Genomic DNA, 17,311 nt, shown 5'->3' on the forward strand with positions numbered 1-17,311 from the left:
TATCTTCCAGGTGTTTGTTGCATTAACTAATTTTGAGCCAATTCCTCATAAATTTCTTCTTTCACAAACCAGGTGAGTCCTTAATCTTGAAACATGGCGATGTAGAGATTTTTTTCAGAACTGAAGTGCTATTTCACTCTAACTAGTATATAAGCAGGATTTGTTCATTTAAATTTGGCTTATGAAAATGCTGATGTTGCATACAAGTATGCTAGCTGCTTAGAAGGCTGAGGCCCTTCAGTACTTTGAGTTAAGGAGTTCAGGGGCAGCCTGGGCAACACAGGGATACTGCATCCAAAAATAAAATAAATGAATGGAGAAGGCTTAATGGGCAGTTGAATATTCCTATTATAATTAAATCCATTAGCTAAGGCTTTTCCCTTTTCTTTAGGAACCTTACTGGAGTAAAATACATATCAGAGCTGGCCTATTATGGGTTGTATTTGCTGTGCTCCCCAATCCATGGAGAAGGAAATAAGGTAGGGGTGAAGTGTGTTCTGATTTCCTAGTTGAATTGAAAGTAGACAAACCACATAATGCAGAGATGTTTGATAATCCATTTGTCTTTGGCTAGCTGAAATTGTGTATTGCTAAAAGAAGTGACCACTGGTCATATTTTCAGGGCGAGAACACATATCTTTTTATTATAGTGTATTATAATTGTTTTAGTTTTTGTTCATCTCATTCTTATTCATCTGTATTGTGGTTAATTGAGCTAGCAGCTTGTCCTGGGGCTCCCTTGTGTCCACCTGACTGCTAGCATTATAGGCAAGCTGCATGCCTGCCCACCTTTAATGTGGGCTGATAAATTCAGTTGTGCTGTAGTTATGCCTGTGTAGGGAAACTGCTAGAGGATTGCTTCTGGCCACATGTTTAGACGTCACTGGGGAAGTGTCTTAACAGTATGCTCTGTGGGTGAGGGGCAGCTGGCTGGGATACCATTTTGACTTATTGTATCATTTCAGGACTTGATATTGTTTCTGTAATAAAATGTCACTATTTCTGCTTGCTGTCTAGCTTTCATTATCCAGTAGCTATCCAAAATATTTGGTGGTAGCGCCATAAATTATTACTAAGTTTCCAAGGTGAAGCAAATGTTTTTTGTATAACATCCTTAGTTTTCAAAAGCAAAAGCTTTGATGCCATTGGATTCTTTGTCATACTTTAAATCAATTCTTATTTTCTCTTCTAGGTTATTGGTTCTATTTTCCGTCAAATCCTAAATGTAATATTGATGTTAGAAGTAGGAGAAAGGTCCCGTTGTGGCTCCCTTGGAATAACTTCACAAGCCATTAACTCTAGAAATCAGGCGGTCCAATTTATCAGGTAATGTGCATGCATCTTGAATTTCTGGTTTTTATCACTCTTCCTTGATAGCCTGGGCCCTGCACTAGCCAAAGCATCTGTCTGACACTTGTGGCATAGGGGTGTCAGACCCAGTGGTGGTTTAGATGGTCAAAATTAAGCACATTGTAGCCAGTCTATTTCCTGTGCCTGTTCCCATCTGACAACTTCTGTATTAGGGCATTGTTGAGGACAGAGTGAATCTATCGTTCTGAGCCAGACTCCATCAATTGTACAGTCAGCTGGGAGGATGGCTGCCCCTTTTCTGTCATTGTACGCTTAGGGAGTGTCCTCTCCAAAACAGAAAGCCTGCCTCCTCTTCCACTTTTTCTTTCTACTTGCATTTCTGTTTCTTGCACATTTTTCTTTGTTCTCACTTTTCTATTCCATCCTCTACAACAGAAAGTACTTGCTGAAGGATGAAAGTAAGTAAATTGCTTTGAATTTCTTATAATAATTGATAGTCTTATGGGTTTTTTGCCATGAATTGCTTAGCTCCTCTTAAAAGTCCCCTCCTGGCTTTATTGGGAAAGGTCCCTTTGCTGTGTCTTCTACTTGTGACTCCTCCATCCCTGAGTATTGGCATGCAGTGTAAAGTGAATGTGTGCAGGTCGGCATGTTCATGCTGTGGGCTTGCTTCCTGTGGTTTGGTGGGAGACGTTGGCAGTGGGTGGTATTACCTTGTCTCTTGATAGGGTTGGTTTGTTTAGTTTGGTGATTTGAGTCAGGCTCTCGCTGTTATCTCAGCTAGACTAAAACTCACTCTGTAGACCAGCCTGGCCTGGACCTGGTGAGAATCCTCCTGCCATAGCCTCTTGAGTGCTGGTTTGCAGGTGGGACCCACCTCTGTCTGGCTAGGATAGTCTTTCCTTCTTGTTCCTTAGCACACATAAGGAGACCAGAGGACAGCTTGGAAGAGTCTGTTCTCTCCTTCCCCCATGTGGGTCCTGGTGATTGAATTCGGGTCATTAATCTTTAATGGCAGGTGCCTTTTCCCACTGAGCCAACTCACTGACTAGCTTTATGGAAAAGAATTTTTAACACATCAAATATCTAGGATATGTTACATAGAAACAGCATTGTTTTTTCCATAAGAATTTATGGCATTTGCCTTTAATCCCCATACCAGGGAGGCAAAGGAAGTCGGATCTCTGAGTTCAAGGCCATCCTAGTCTACAAAGTGAGTTCCAGGATAACCACGGTTACTTAGAGAGAGCCCTTGTCTCAGAAAAAAACAAAAGTAAATAAGTGGAGTTTATCGTATTGCCAGAGAATGTTTATGTAATAGTACAAAGCAAAGAGTAAATCAGGAGAATGCATTGATAGTAGCCCACACTGAGTCCTAGTGATGTATTTATCCTACGTGATGTATTTTACATCTTACTGTGAAAATTACTCTAAGTAGAAGAGCCCATGAAGATTGAATTTTGTCCTCTAAATGACTGAACTTCTGAGCCATAACTCTTTAGAGAACTGCATACGAAGCATGTTTTTCTAATCTGTTGCAATGTATCTTTATTTTACTGAAAAAGTCAAAAAAATAGTTTATTTTTACGGTTTTTAGTGTGTGTGTGTGTGTGTGTGTGTGTGTGTGTGCTGACACGCACTCCTGCCCATGCCACAGGCACATGTGGAAGTCAGAAATCAACTTTGTGGAGTCAGTTCTACCTTAAAACCTTTAAATGTTTGTTGTTGGTTTTTTTTTTTTTTAAATCTAACCTCACGTTGACACGATGATAGTTGTTTTACTTTTTTTACTACTTTATCTCTTTGAGGAGGCCCGCCACCGAGCTCCCAAATACATTACACATGGTGACTTATTGTTAATTATGAAGGCCCAGCCTTAGCTTGGCTTCTTACCAGCTTTTCTTAAATTATCCTGTCTACCTTTTGCCTCTGGGCTTTCTCCTTTTCTTACTTCTGTATAGCTTGCTTTCACTCTTACCCCGTAGCTGGCTGGGTGGCTGGCTCCTGTAGCCTCTCTCTCTTTATTTTCTCTTTCCTTCCCTTCCAGATTTCTCCTTCTATTTCTACTCTCTGCCTGCCGGCCCCGCCTATCCTTTCTCCTGCCTTGCTATTGGCTGTTCAGCTCTTTATTATTTCATCAGGTGTTTTATACAAGCCAAGAACCACAGCTTCATAGAGTTAAACAAATAAAGCATAAACAAAAGCAACACATCTTTATATCATTAAACAAATGTTCCATAGCATAAACAAATGTAACATACCTTAAATTAATATTCTGCAATAAATGTTTTTTTTTCTTTCTTTTTTTTTTTAATGTGTAGCCCAGGCTGGCCTCGAACTCGTGATCCTCCTGCCTCTGCCTCCTTCAGCAAATCCTACCGGCGTGCGCCACCACAACCGGCTGCAATAAATGTTTAAATGGGTTCTGGGGATCAAACTGCTTGCCAGACTTGTGGACCAAATGCCTTTACCTGTGAGCAATCTTGCAGAGCCCAAAGGGTAGGTTGGTTTTAATATTTGAGGTTCTAAAATATTCAAATATTGATTTTTGAGCACAGACTTAAGAAGTGACTGTTGGGTTGTCATCATAGATACATTGTAACTGGTTTGTGTTTTTATTTGAAATAGCTCACTTGTGGATGAACTACAAGAAAGCGTATTCCCGGTCCTTGGTACTTTATTGCAGCATATCTGTGCCAAGGTACTGTGTGCTCTAGTAATTACAGTATGTAAGTATTACACATACAGAGATACGTGCCTGTGTATTTGTTCTTGAGCCTCACCAAAGGTAGCTTTTTAATAGATTCTCTCTTAAAACAGTACGGGTTTTTCTTGGTTTTTTTTTTTTTTTTTTTGTGAGTGTGCTCAGGCAGGGTCTTCCTACATGCTGAAGGTAGGCTTGAATTGCCACCCTCTCGCTCTTAGCCTCTTGAGTGCTGAGATGAAAGGCAAGCACCACCATACCTAGCTAACAAAATGTTCTTTTAAAATATCAAATTTTTATTTTGGGAAATGATAGACATGTACAGGAACAGGGCTGTGGCTCAGCACATTCCCATAATTTATCGATTTTCTTTGGTTTGTATATCCTGAACATACATGCACACTATTTTTTTTTCTTCTGAGGCAAATTTCATCATATTCTTTCATTCATAGTATTTCAGTGTATTTCTCTATAAAGGATAAGAACTTTCAAACAAAAGTAAAATATTTACTATCTAAAAGACAAACTAATATCAGTTATTAATAGTGTTCAATTCTTAAAAGTTTTTTATGTGTTTGCATGTTTTGCCCACATGTATATATGTGCACGTATGTCTGCCTGGTGCTCATGGAGTCCAGAAGGGAGTGCTGGATCTCTGGAACTGTAGTTACAGACAATTAGGAGTCCCTATGTGGGTGCTGAGAACCGAACCCAGATCCTTTGCAAGAGCAGTAAGCACTCTGAATTACTGAGCCGTCTTACTAGCTTCATTCTCAAAATTTTACTGATTATTTCATAAATTTTTGGTACTGTTTAAGCAAATGATTTTTCATTTGAACCGTAACTACTGTAGAGATTCATAGTCTCTGAAATTGTGTTTTTCTCCAGGAGTTTATAGTTTATTTTTCAATGGGGTACAAAATATAAAATTTAATCATTTATCCAGTGTTTAAAGACTATTAAGTTGATCACACTTGCTAATTTACAGCTACAGCATGATGGTCAGTCAGCTTCCTTTCATGTGTTCCAGGTGGTAGATAAAGCAGAGTATCGGACCTATGCAGCACAGTCCCTGGTCCAGTTGCTTAATAAACTTCCCTCTGAGTCATATGCTACATTCGTTGCCTGGCTTTACAAATATTCACGGAGTTCTAAGGTAGGAGATGGGTTGTATAAAAGCTTGGGCCCTGGCTCTGAGCACCAGGTGACAGCCAGGTTTGAATGCCGACGAGATCTTTGCTTTGGTTCTTACTACTGCTGATGGATTCCTCTGATTCTGCCTTGGCAGATTCCACACCGGGTTTTCACTCTTGATGTTGCTTTAGCTCTCTTAGAGCTACCTGAAAGAGAGGTGGATGACACTGTGTCATTGGAGCATCAGAAGTTTCTAAAGCACAAATTCTTTGTGCAAGAAATTATATTTGATCGTTGCTTAGACAAGGCACCTACTGTCCGCAGCAAGGCGCTGTCCAGCTTTGCACATTGTCTGGAGCTGACCTCTAGCAGCACGTCAGAGAGTATATTGGAGATCTTCATTAACAGTGAGTAGGGGAGGCTAGAGCCGTAACTCAGTGTTCACTTGACCAGTATATATGAGGCCATGGGTCAGAACTCACTATGGATAACCAAGAAAAAAAAAATCGAAAAATGAACTACAAGTGTATCATTCTTTGTTAAGGCTGTACTGTATGTGCGTGTGTATTTAATTTTAACTAATCCTCATAAACCACTTCATCATTTGTTGTTCAATTATTGTGTGTAGGATCAATCCTAGGACCTCACACAGCTAAGCATGTGTTCTAAAACATGAGCATATCTCCAACTTGAAATCCCTTTTTAAGAAGGGAAACCTGACATATTTGAACCTCCTTTCTGAAACAACAATAAAAAAAAGCTGTCAGCTGTTCGGAGCGCGTCTGCTCTGGCTCTGACTCTGGCTCTGTCTGTTTCTGTGGGATTTATACTCTTTTGTCTGTCTGCTTACTTTCAGGTCGTCTAGTCTCAGGGATACAGAGTCACTCTGACTCTTTATTGAGACAATCAACAGGTAATCATCAGTAGTTTTCAAACACTGAATTGGCTCTTTAAAAAAACTGCGCTGTTAGAATGACCCTGCTTCCATACTCACTGTCCTAACCTACTGTCGGTCTCTCCTTCCTCAAATGAGGTTTGTTTCAGCCTTTCCATCACTCGAGTAGCATGTCGTGCTTATGATATAGAAAATATAACAGACTTTTACCATAATCTTTTTTTTTTTTTTTTTTTTAGTAGATTGTCACTCGATGCAGAGCAATACTGGCAAATACGGTGAAAGAGTCCAGTCTGGAGGTACCCACACTTGTTCTTTCCACTCCCTCTTGTTGCCTCTTCCCAAATATGCCCCATTCTGTCTCACATGTGAGAGAGAACATCTGCGATTTTGTACTTCCGAGTCTACTAATTTCGCTTGACATAATCTTCATGCGTTCTCAGCAGGTGGCATCATTGTGTTCTTCTGTGTTGAATAGAACGCTACCTATGTGTGGGTATCAGTCTCCATCTTCGTAGGCACTGAGGTCAGTCTGTGACTCCAGTGTTGTGAAAAATGCCACAATAAGCATGAGGTCTATCTGTTGTATGCTGAGCTAGATTTCTATCGGTGAAAAACACACATACCTGTGATATGGCTGAGTCATGTGACAATTCCGTTTTTATTTTATTAAGAACTGCTTATTTTTATGTATATATTTGAGACAGGGTCTCACTTGGTATCCCTCAGCCTCGCCTGCCTTTGCCTCCCGAGTGCTGGATTAAAGGCATGTACCACTATACTCAAGACAATAAAGTCACTTCCCCTGATAGTGTATTAGGATTGCATTTCACTTACATCCTTGCCAGAATTGGTTGTTTTGTTTATATTTTTGAGACATAGTCTCTTATAGCCAAGGATGGCATGCTCCTGAATCCTCCACCTTCTGACTGCTGGGGTCACAGGAGTACACCACCATACCCAGTTTGTGTAAAGTTGGGGGGGTGTTAAAGTCACCAACTATTTCCCTGTCAGAATCTATCTGTTCCTTTATGTCAGAAGGGTTTGCTTTTATGAAATTGAATACACTGGCTTTTAGTATATATTTGTTCGTGGCTGTATCTTTTGATATATTTTTATTTATTCATCATTCACTGGCTTTTGTGTATATTGTTCGTGGTCATATCTTTTTTATACATTTTATTTATTTGTTTGTTTGTTTGTTTGCTTGTTTATTTTGAGATAGGCTTCTCTGTGTAGCCCTGGCTGTCCTAAAACTTGCTCTGTAGACCAGACTGGCCTCAAACTCAGAGAGCCACCTTTCTCTGCCTCCCAAGTGCTGGAATTAAAGGCATGCACCACCTCTGCCTGGCTTTGATATATATGTATGTATGTATGATTTTACCAATACATTTATCTCTTCTGACTAATTATAACTCAAGTAATATAATTGATATGATATCAATATTGCTGCGTCTGCTTGCTTCCGGTTTCATTTGTTTAGAATATTATTTTTTTATTCTTTTACTTTATGTTTTTTTTACCTTTTTCCCTTTTTTTTATTTGGAGACAAGGAATATTCCTTTTTTTTCCAACAATTCTTTATTGATTCTTTGGGAATTTCTGTACCCCAATCCCACTCACCTCCTGGTCCCTCCATATCGGCCCCTCACCCCTGCAGCATTCCCCCAAAATACCCCCCCCCCAAAAAATCAATAAAAACAACAACAACCAAAAAACCACCTTGCTCCTCCATCTTACCAACACCTCTTCATTCATACTAGTGGCATTGGGTGCTACCATGTGTCACACAGTACACCCTTTTGTCCAGTCAGCCCCATCCACAGAATGTTCATTGCAGCGAGTCCTTGGTCTGGGTCAAGGCCTCTGTCACACCATCATCCCTGGGCCCTCACTGAAACTCCTCTTGGATATCCTGCTGTTGCCCTGAGTTAGACATCCTGCAGTTATCATTTTGCAGGACCATTTCCTTCAAACGCTCCAGCAGGTCGTAGATGGGGTAGATGTTAACGTGGGTTGACCCAAGGCTCAGCATGTGGCTCTAGGTGGTACTTGAGCTGCTCAGTCTGGGCCACTGGCACTGCCTTCTTCCCACCCCCTCAGGCAAGGGACAGAGTCAGCTCTCCCACCAGCATGGTTCCTATGACCTTCTGTGGCAACTCAGGCCAGGGACATCATCACAGACCCTAGCTGCATCAGGAACATAGACCCAGACATGGCCCATAACAGCAGCTCTGGCCTGAACATCATCCTTGGCCCAGCACAGGCCACCCAGATCAATGTGGCCCTGGTGGCACCAAGGCCCATTATGTAAACAGTATTCTACTTACATCTATTCCTGCATGCCAGGAGAAGGCACCAGATCTCATTATAGATAGTTGTGAGCCATCATGTGGTTGCTGGAAACTGAACTCAGCACCTTTGAAGAGCAGCCAGTGTCTTAACCTCTGAGCCTCGTCTCCAGCCCCCAAGGAATGTTTCTTACAAGTAGAAAACAGGTGCTGTTTTTAAGCCAGCCAGCTTGTGAAGGGTTTTTGTTTTTTGCATTTTGTTTGGTTTTGGTTTTTCATTACAAGTTTTCTTTGTGTACTCCTGGCTTTTCTGGAATCCTCTCTGTAGACTAGACTGGCCTTGAACTCACAGAGATCCACCTGCCTGTGCTGAGATTTAAGGCGTGCTGAGATTAAAGGTGTGCACCACCACTGTCTGGTGCAGCCTGTGTGTGTGTGTGTGTGTGTTTTCTTTTTTATTTTTTTCAGCCTGTGTGTTTTAATTAAAGAATTAAGACTACATTCAAGGTTTTTGTGGGAAGGTCACAGTAATCATTTCCTTTGTAATTGTCCTGTTGTTTGATTCTTTCCGAAGACTTGTTTAGTACTCTTCTGTGCAATCTTTCACCCGTGCTCTTGAAGCTGTTCATCTTCTGTGTGGGGGATTTCTTCATCTTCTGTCATGTTGGCTTAGAAGTCATAAAGTCCCTTAGTCTGGTTATCTTCAAAGCACTTTCTCTGTCTCTTGATTCTGAAGCTGTCTATTCCGATCATAAGGATCTCATCTGCTGGGGTTGTGTTTGTTTTGCTTTTTCCTTTGGTTGGAACTGACTACATAAGGGAGAATGGCACTTCCCTTGTGGGTTTCATATTATTTCTTGTTCTGTACTCTTAAATTTTTACCTAGTCATGTTGGCTTGAGGTGCAAATGCTTTCTTTTTTAAATCAATGTTCTATTTTTTCCCCAGATTTGGGGAATTTCCTATTTCATTGAGTAGGGTTCTTTTTGGTTTGGGTTTTATTTTTTGCCTTTAATCTATTATCTCCATGCTACCTTCTATACTTAACGTTAATTTGTTATTTTAATCCCATCCCAGATTTTATTCATATTCTGTTCATAATTCTTTCTGGTCTTTATTATTTCCTGGGAGTTTTCATTCATCCACCTTGTTTTCAAGCCTTGAAATACTTTTACTTTTGCTTACCAGTCAGTTGGTAAGGCTCTCTGCTCAGCTTTTATTTCACTTAGTAAGTTTTTTATTACCAAAATTCGTTTTTTCAAAATTTCTCTCTTTATTAAATTTCCTATTTTATAAACTTTATTATTATTGTCAAACTGTTCAGTTTTTTATATTTTTTTATTTTTATTTATATTTTTATATTTTATATATTTCTTAATTCTTTTAAAAATCACTCTTTTGAATTCTTTATCTACCATCTCACTTTCTACAGTGTCTTTGGAGTCAGTTTCTAAAGAATTATGACCTTTTAGAACTGTCATGTTGCTTTGATTTTAATATTACTTGTATTTCTGTGTTGATATTTGTGCATTTTGGAGATGGACGTGCCGTCCACTTTTCTGTGATAACCTCTTTAAAGAGCACACTAGGACTGGCTAGTTTTATGTCAGCTTGACCCAAGTTAGCATCATTTGGGAAGAGGGAACCCTCAACTGAGAAAATACCCGCCACCAGACTAGCCTGTGGGTAAATTTGTAAGGCATTTTCTTGATTGATTTTTGATGTGTGAGGGACCTGCTCACTATGGCCTGTGCCACCCCTGGTCTGTGGTCCTGAGCAAGCCATGAGGAACAAGCTAGCAAACAGAATTCCTCTATGGCAGTGGTTCTCAACCCTCCTCATGCTGCAACTGTTCACGCAGTTCCTCATGTTTTGGTAACCCCCAACCATAAAATTATTTCATTACTGCTTCCTAACCTTAATTTTGCTACTGTTATGAATCATAACTTAAATATCTGACATACAGGACACCTGATATGTGAGCCTCCCCCAAAGGGGGTCAAGACTGCAGGTCGAAACCCACTGCTCTGTGACCTCAGCTTCAGATTCCTGCCTTGGGTTTTTACTCTTAGTACTCTCAGTAATGGAATGTGGCCTAAGACTTGCAAGCTGAAATAAGCTCTTTTCACCCAAAGTTATTTGTCATGTTGTTATATCTAACTAGCTGAGGCTACCCTTGTATTATTTTGCTATTGCATATATTTCCAGTTGGAGTTGTAGTGTAGTCTCCGTTACTTGTCTGATGGGACTTGGTGGATATCTATAGAGGTTGGCATAGTTTTGTCACAGCTTGAGAGTTCTGCTTTCTTTGTTGTGCATCTCCCAGGACTGGAGTCTTACAGATAAGGCAGATGTGTTGTAAACAGCCAAGTCCACTGGGTACTTCCTCTCTAATTACTCCTTTAGTCTTTCTTGTTAATAATGTATGAGTATGGGAGCAGTCTATGCAATAGCCCCTTTTAGATGTGGTGTACAGTGTTCTTGCTTCTCTCTACTGTTGTTGTAGGAGTGGATAACTGGAAGCTCCTTTTCTCCAGCAATGTCCACGTATAGCCTGATCATCAACTTGAGCTTTTCTCTCCCATAGTCTTTGAGTTAAAGTGTCCACTGACGTCCAAGCAAGAGCAACTTGGCTACAGAGCTGGGTGTTTTCTTTCCCTAACTGGGAAAGGAGCTCAGAGGCAGAGCATTTTATATAATGTAGTCAAAGTAATAGTAATAACAATAAGTATAAAGTAGAAGCCAAGTACCACTTTCTATACCCATATTCCATACCCCAAATTCTAACAACAGGAATAGTGGAATAGTAGTATTTATTGGATTAGTGTCTGTGTGTGTGTGTTTAGGCATGCTTGCCATGATGGGTGCATAATGAAGGTCAAAAGAAGTCAGTTCTCTCTTCCACCATGTGTGTTTGTAGGATTGTTCTTAGGTTGTCAAGCAAGTGTCTACCTGTTAGGCTGTTTCACTGGTGCCCCAAACCAGAATGTTTTATTTTGGACAGTTGTGAACCATCATATGGGTGCTGAAAATTGAAACAGGGTTCCTGAAAGAGCAGCGAGTGCTCTTAACCATCTCTCCAGCCATAAACCAGTAAGTTTTGAAAAATGAATAAAAAGGAAAGGGAGAAGAAATGGGAAATGAAAAGCAAAACAAAATCTCGACTATTCAAAGTGTGGAAAGGAAGCAAGTAGGGGAAAGTTAGAAAGTGAAGTTCATAAGAATGTTTTTAAAGAAAAGGAGGAAGGTATAGAGTGAATAAATGATAAAGATCAGAAGGAAAAGTCCCAACATCAAAAATAATAGAGAGCTGGGATGTTGTTTAGCAGGTAAAAACACTACCCAAGTTCAGTCCCCAGAATCCATATTTTTAAAAAAGCTATGTGCAGTGTGTGTGTGTAACTCCAACATTCCTAAAACAAAGTTCAAGATGGACACAGGAGACTCGCCCAGAGTCCCATGGACCAAATAGCCTGGTATGCAACCATAGCAGAAATGAGATACCCTGCTTCACCCGGATAGAAGCCTTCAGAGCACTGTATCCCCAGCGATGGGAAGCTGCTGCAACCACCTCACCTGTTTATCGCCCACGTTAAATGTGGACTTTCAAGGGGGCACCCAAGAACCAATGCCCAGCTGGGCTCAGTTTTAGTCTGTCACTGGGGATGAGTCAAACAAATCTTTCGTGCAAAATCTATTTCCTCTCAACCTTCTTGAGTTATTAATTGGGTCAAACTCTTAAAAGTCAACAACAGCTTAGTAAGAAAATGAGATTTACTGATGTGTAGTGCAGATCATGGGAGAGAGACCCCAGTGCAAAGTAATCAGTGGGGACATAGACTTACATAGTTGTAGTTGTTTCCTTTTACTCTAGCCCCACCCTGGAATGCCAAAATGTTGTTGGTTGTGTTCATTACTCTGACTCTTTGCTCTTTTGGGGACCCAACACCTAGCTTCCAAATAAATCACTCATGCAGACTTATTCTTACTTTTAAATGCTCAGCCTTAGCTTGGCTTGTTTCTTGCCAGCTTTCCTTAACTTAAATTACTCCCCCCCCACCACCATCTTTACATTTTAAACAAATGTTCCAGGGCATAAAAAATGTAACACACCTTAAAATAATATTCTGTAGCTGTAGTGCCTGCCAGAAAGCTACCATGTTTCCTGCCATGATGGTAATAGACTAACCTCTGAAGCTGTGAGCAAGCCCCCAATTCTCTTATAAGAGTTGCCTTGGTCATAGTGTCTCTTAACAGCTATGGAATAGTGACTGTGGTTGTTTGAATGTAATTGGCCCCCATATACTCATAGGGAATGACAGTAGTAGGAGGTGTGGCTTTGTTGGAGTGGGTATAGCCTTGTTAGAGGAAGTATGCCATGGTAGGGATGGGCTTTGAGGTCTCATTTATGCTCAAGCCATGCTTAGTGTTTTAGACCACTTTATTGCCTACAGCATCAAGATGTAGAACCCTCAGCTCCTCTTCAGCACCATGCAGCACCATGTCCCACGCAATTAAATGTTTTCCTTTCTAAGAGTTGCTGTGGTCATGGTGTCTCATCACAACAGTAGACACCCTAAAGATAGTGACTAAGACATTGCCTAAACTCATTCCAATAATTTTTATTTGTTTTGCTTTATTTGTGGGATTCTTGGGATTTTCTGTATGGAAGGCTAAATCTACAAATAGAGATAATTTACTTGTTCCTTTCCACCCAGATGCTTGTTATTTATTTTTCTCACCTAATTGCTATAGCTTTACTCTCTAGTACAATGTTGATTAGAGATGGAAAGTCTTGACTTGTTCATTTGTCTTTAATTGGGCAGAGCTTTGGTATTCACTTGAGTATGAGATCAGCTGTGGGCTTTTGCAGGATAGCCAATGTCTTTGGGAGGAAGTTTCCTTTTGTTCCAAATTTGCTGAATGTTTTTATCCTCAATATTGCAAATGTTTTTCTTTATATATTAAGGTGACTGTAGTTTTCCTCTTTCTTCTGAAGCTATGGTATTTTCACTCATTGATATTTCACATTAGAATCAATATTGAATTCCTGAGATAAACAGCAGACATAATACAATCCTTTTTAAATCTTGTTTAGTTCAACTTGCTAGTGTTTTGCTGAGAATGTTGGGACTGTAGTCTTAAAAGTACTGTTCTGTTGAGGTGTCTGTGGTTTTGCTGTTAGTGATAATATTGTGGTATTATGGGGGGGGAGTATATTTTTCTCTTCTACCTTTTGATTATGGTGAAGGATTCTCACTCATTTTTGTGTCATTTGGTGGAATTCCTACTAAAACCATCAGGTCTTTGGCCTTTGTGTATATGGTGTGAGATTCTTTTATGACATTGAGTTTGTTTAGAGATGTCGTCATTTTTCTTTCTTTTGTTAACTCATCTTTGAACGTCAGTCTTCTAAACACTTGTTCATGTCACCAATTTGTTAGCATAAAATTGCTCTGTATCCCTTTGTGCCCCTTTTTTCTTCTGTAAAACTGATAGTAATATCATGATGTTGAATAGCTCATTTTAACAATTTGAATACTGTTGTCTTTGTCAGTCTAGCTAAAACTTGCTAAGCTTGTTAATTTTGTGGGTACTTTCAATATGCTATTTGGGCTTCATTGCATTTTCTCTGTTCTCATGTCCTGTTCTTTTTTTTTTTTTTTTTTTTTTTTTGGTTTTTTCGAGACAGGGTTTCTCTGTGGTTTTGGAGCCTGTCCTGGAACTAGCTCTTGTAGACCAGGCTGGTCTCGAACTCACAGAGATCCGCCTGCCTCTGCCTCCCGAGTGCTGGGATTAAAGGCGTGCGCCACCACCGCCCGGCGTCATGTCCTGTTCTTGAGATGCCGCCTTATATCTCTAAACAGTTTCCATCTTTGACTTGGGGACCTCTGAGGGGTTGCTAAGCCCCTTCCATAAGTCTTTGATATGAAAACCATGTTCATATTATTATCAAGGCACCATTTACTCCCCATACCTTGATCTTCTCACAAGAGTAAATTGACATTTCCCAGAGCCCTCATAATGTGTGGTTATAACACGTGACAGTCCAGCAGGCTTTTACTAGGCCAGGTGTCAGAGTGTACACACAGGGGAAACAGCGCTACTCTTATATTGTAGAAAGAATAGCTGCTTTTGAACAAGTTATATATATAGTGCATGTCTTTTATTTCATTTATTTAAAAACTTTACTGTAAGCCGGGCCGTGGTGGCGCACGCCTTTAATCCCAGCACTTGGGAGGCAGAGGCAGGCGGATCTCTGTGAATTCGAGACCAGCCTGGTCTACAAGAGCTAGTTCCAGGACAGGCTCCAAAACCACAGAGAAACCCTGTTTCGAAAAACAAAAAACAACAACAACAACAAAAAATAAAATAAAAACTTTACTGTAATTGTGTATCTGTGTGTAATGGAGTAGATAGGCCACACCGTGGTGCACATGTGGAGGTCAAAAATCAACTTGGGAGAGATATTTTTCTCCTTTCTTTACATGGACTTTAGGGACTCCAACAAGGTTGTCAGGTTTGCATGACAAGTCTCTGTGCCCACAGAGGCCTCTTCCTAGCTCCTCTCACCTCTTTAATGAATTATAAAGTATTCTGAAAATGTTCTGTTTAGGTTTATAATTTATAGCAAAGACATAATCTAAACTCATTTAGGTGCTTGGTAATTCCAGAGCCTTTCTAGTAGAAAATTGAACGTTGACACATATTACCTTATCTGATATTTACAACGTCTCTGGGTTTTGATAAGTCTTATCAAGCAAAACAGAAGTAGTAAGCAATTCATTCAAAGTTGAAGAGGTCTGCTGGAGCCACGGCTCAGTAATTCAGACGGTGCTGCTCTTCAGGAGGTCATCCCCAGTTCAGTTCCCAGCACCCCTCAGACAACCTGCAGCTGCTTTTGTCTCTGGTTCCCAGGGTTCCCATCTTCTGACCTCCATAAGCACCCCCTACACACACAATATTTATGTATTATTACATAAATAGGAATTAAAATGAATTTTTAAAAATTCATTTAGTGGTAGAAGCCAGGATTTAATATTGAATTCCTAGATATTCTAAAGTTAATGCTTTTTATAGTGAATGCCTGATTATTCAGATTTTTTTTTCAAGACTTTTTGATAGTCTCTTTTCTTAAAACTTACAATAACTAGCGAGCCTCTAGCCAGTCCTGTCTACTTGTGTTGTGACACCTTAGGCGTGCCTGCTCTTTCTCAAGACTGTATTTTCTGGTGTCATCAACAGAGAGATGCTTCATGGCAATCCTGAGAAAAAGGATCAGGGACGAAAAGATCAACGTCAGGAAGTCTGCACTCCAGGTGGGCTTTCCTCCTTAAACACACTTTACACCCAAAAACTCGGAATATCATACTCATTGCGTATTGCTTAACTCGCTTTTCATACTTTACCTTGGTTCTGCCATTTATAAACTATGGAAGAACTACAAAAATTTGCTGATTTTTAAGCTCTCAAATTTACTTGGTGGCTTTTGAAGACATACAACTATTGTGGAGTGTGGTGGTACTTACCTATAATGCCAGCTCTCAGGAGGCAGAGGCAGGTATCTGAATTGAAGCAAGTTTTTTGAGGCCAGCCTGATCTACATAGTGAATTCCAGCTCAGAGCTGGGCTACACAACAATATAAAAACAACTTTTTATGTGTATTTGTTCTAACCTAAGGAACCGTAGATGAATCTCAGTAAGTTTGTGAAATTGGTTGTAAGTTGTAATGTAGAGAGAGTCCTTACTTTCTTCCTTCTTTTTTTTTTTTTTTGTTTTTGTTTTGGTTTTTGTTGATTTTTGTTTTCATTTTTTTTATTTGGTTGGTTTTGGGTTTTTTGGTTGTTTTGTTTTTTTCAGGATAGGCTTTCTCTGTGTAACCCTGGCTGTACTGTAGGTTAGGCTAGCCTCAAAATCAGAAATCCACCTGCTTCTGCCTCCCAAGTGCTGGTATTAAACGTGTGTGCCACCACTACCCAAGAGAGTCCTTTCAAAAGGTAGACTGCTATAGGGAAATTGGGTTGAGCCATAATTTCTAAAATATTAAAAACTACAAACTTGAAGTATTTCTTTGCCTGTGTTTACTTTTTCTGTGTGTGTCCTGTAGTCACCACTCATGTTGTACCTTCCAGGTGTTAGTGAATATTCTGAAACACTGTGACATCTCGCTCATGGAGGAGGACCTGTTCATCCTGCAAGAGCATTGTCGAGACCCCGCCTTATCTGTGCGGAAGCAGGCCTTACAGTCCCTTACAGAACTTGTTATGGTGAGAAGTGTCATGCTGAGTATAAATGCTTAGTGCTTTGCATCAAAAGCAACTGTGAGCTGGCTTTAATGGTTCACACTTACAATTAACATTCATAAAAAAGGCAGGAGGAGTACTGTGAAGTCGAGAACATCTTTGTCTAAAGTATATCCTGATGATTGATAGATAGATAGATAGATAGATAGATAGATAGATAGATAGATAGATAGATAGATAGAGATAGAGAGATAGATGGTGATAGAGAGATAGATGATGAGAGAGAGCTATTTGGAGTTGGAGCCTTAGGGCTAGAGCATGTACTTTGTATATATAATGTGCCTGAGTTTAGTTGCCAACAACAAAAGTGGGCAGAAGTAACTCTACATAATAATTACCTGTTGCTAAATGTTAAATAAACAATTTAGAAATTCAGCTGTGTCCACCTGAGTACTAAATACCAACCACTGGGGAATAACAAGTGTCTTTGGCAGATGATTTTCTCTGTTTGGATTATCAGGCATGCTAATCTGAGTTCGAGACCAGCCTGGTCTACAGAGCAAGTTCCAGAACAGCCAGGGCTACACAGAGAAACCCTGTGTCAGGGAGAGAAAAAAGATATGTAGATATTACCAGAAGAGCATATTCATTAATATGATATATAATTTATTTCTCTCAATTGACTATTGAAGAATTTTTAAAGGATTATTATTTTTATCATCAGAGAAGGCAT

General features: G+C 39.9%; 1 protein-coding gene across 3 annotated transcripts in view; it reads left to right on the forward strand.

Annotated features, from left to right (window-relative positions):
* Positions 1 to 17,311, forward strand: part of Ncapd3 (non-SMC condensin II complex subunit D3) — an 81,355-nt gene that overhangs the window by 18,535 nt on the left and 45,509 nt on the right. For 2 of the 3 annotated variants that reach the window (XM_057766388.1, XM_057766390.1), the window contains 10 exons: positions 11 to 72; positions 392 to 479; positions 1,193 to 1,326; positions 3,940 to 4,012; positions 5,046 to 5,171; positions 5,304 to 5,556; positions 6,006 to 6,062; positions 6,284 to 6,343; positions 15,580 to 15,653; positions 16,468 to 16,602. In XM_057766388.1, coding sequence (XP_057622371.1) covers positions 11 to 72; positions 392 to 479; positions 1,193 to 1,326; positions 3,940 to 4,012; positions 5,046 to 5,171; positions 5,304 to 5,556; positions 6,006 to 6,062; positions 6,284 to 6,343; positions 15,580 to 15,653; positions 16,468 to 16,602 — 1,062 coding nt within the window. The remainder of the gene's footprint in view (positions 1 to 10; positions 73 to 391; positions 480 to 1,192; positions 1,327 to 3,939; positions 4,013 to 5,045; positions 5,172 to 5,303; positions 5,557 to 6,005; positions 6,063 to 6,283; positions 6,344 to 15,579; positions 15,654 to 16,467; positions 16,603 to 17,311) is intronic. The other variant, XM_057766389.1, reaches the window with a different exon arrangement.

The sequence above is a fragment of the Chionomys nivalis genome, chromosome 4, assembly GCF_950005125.1.
Source record: "Chionomys nivalis chromosome 4, mChiNiv1.1, whole genome shotgun sequence".
Taxonomy (NCBI): Eukaryota; Metazoa; Chordata; class Mammalia; order Rodentia; family Cricetidae; genus Chionomys; species Chionomys nivalis.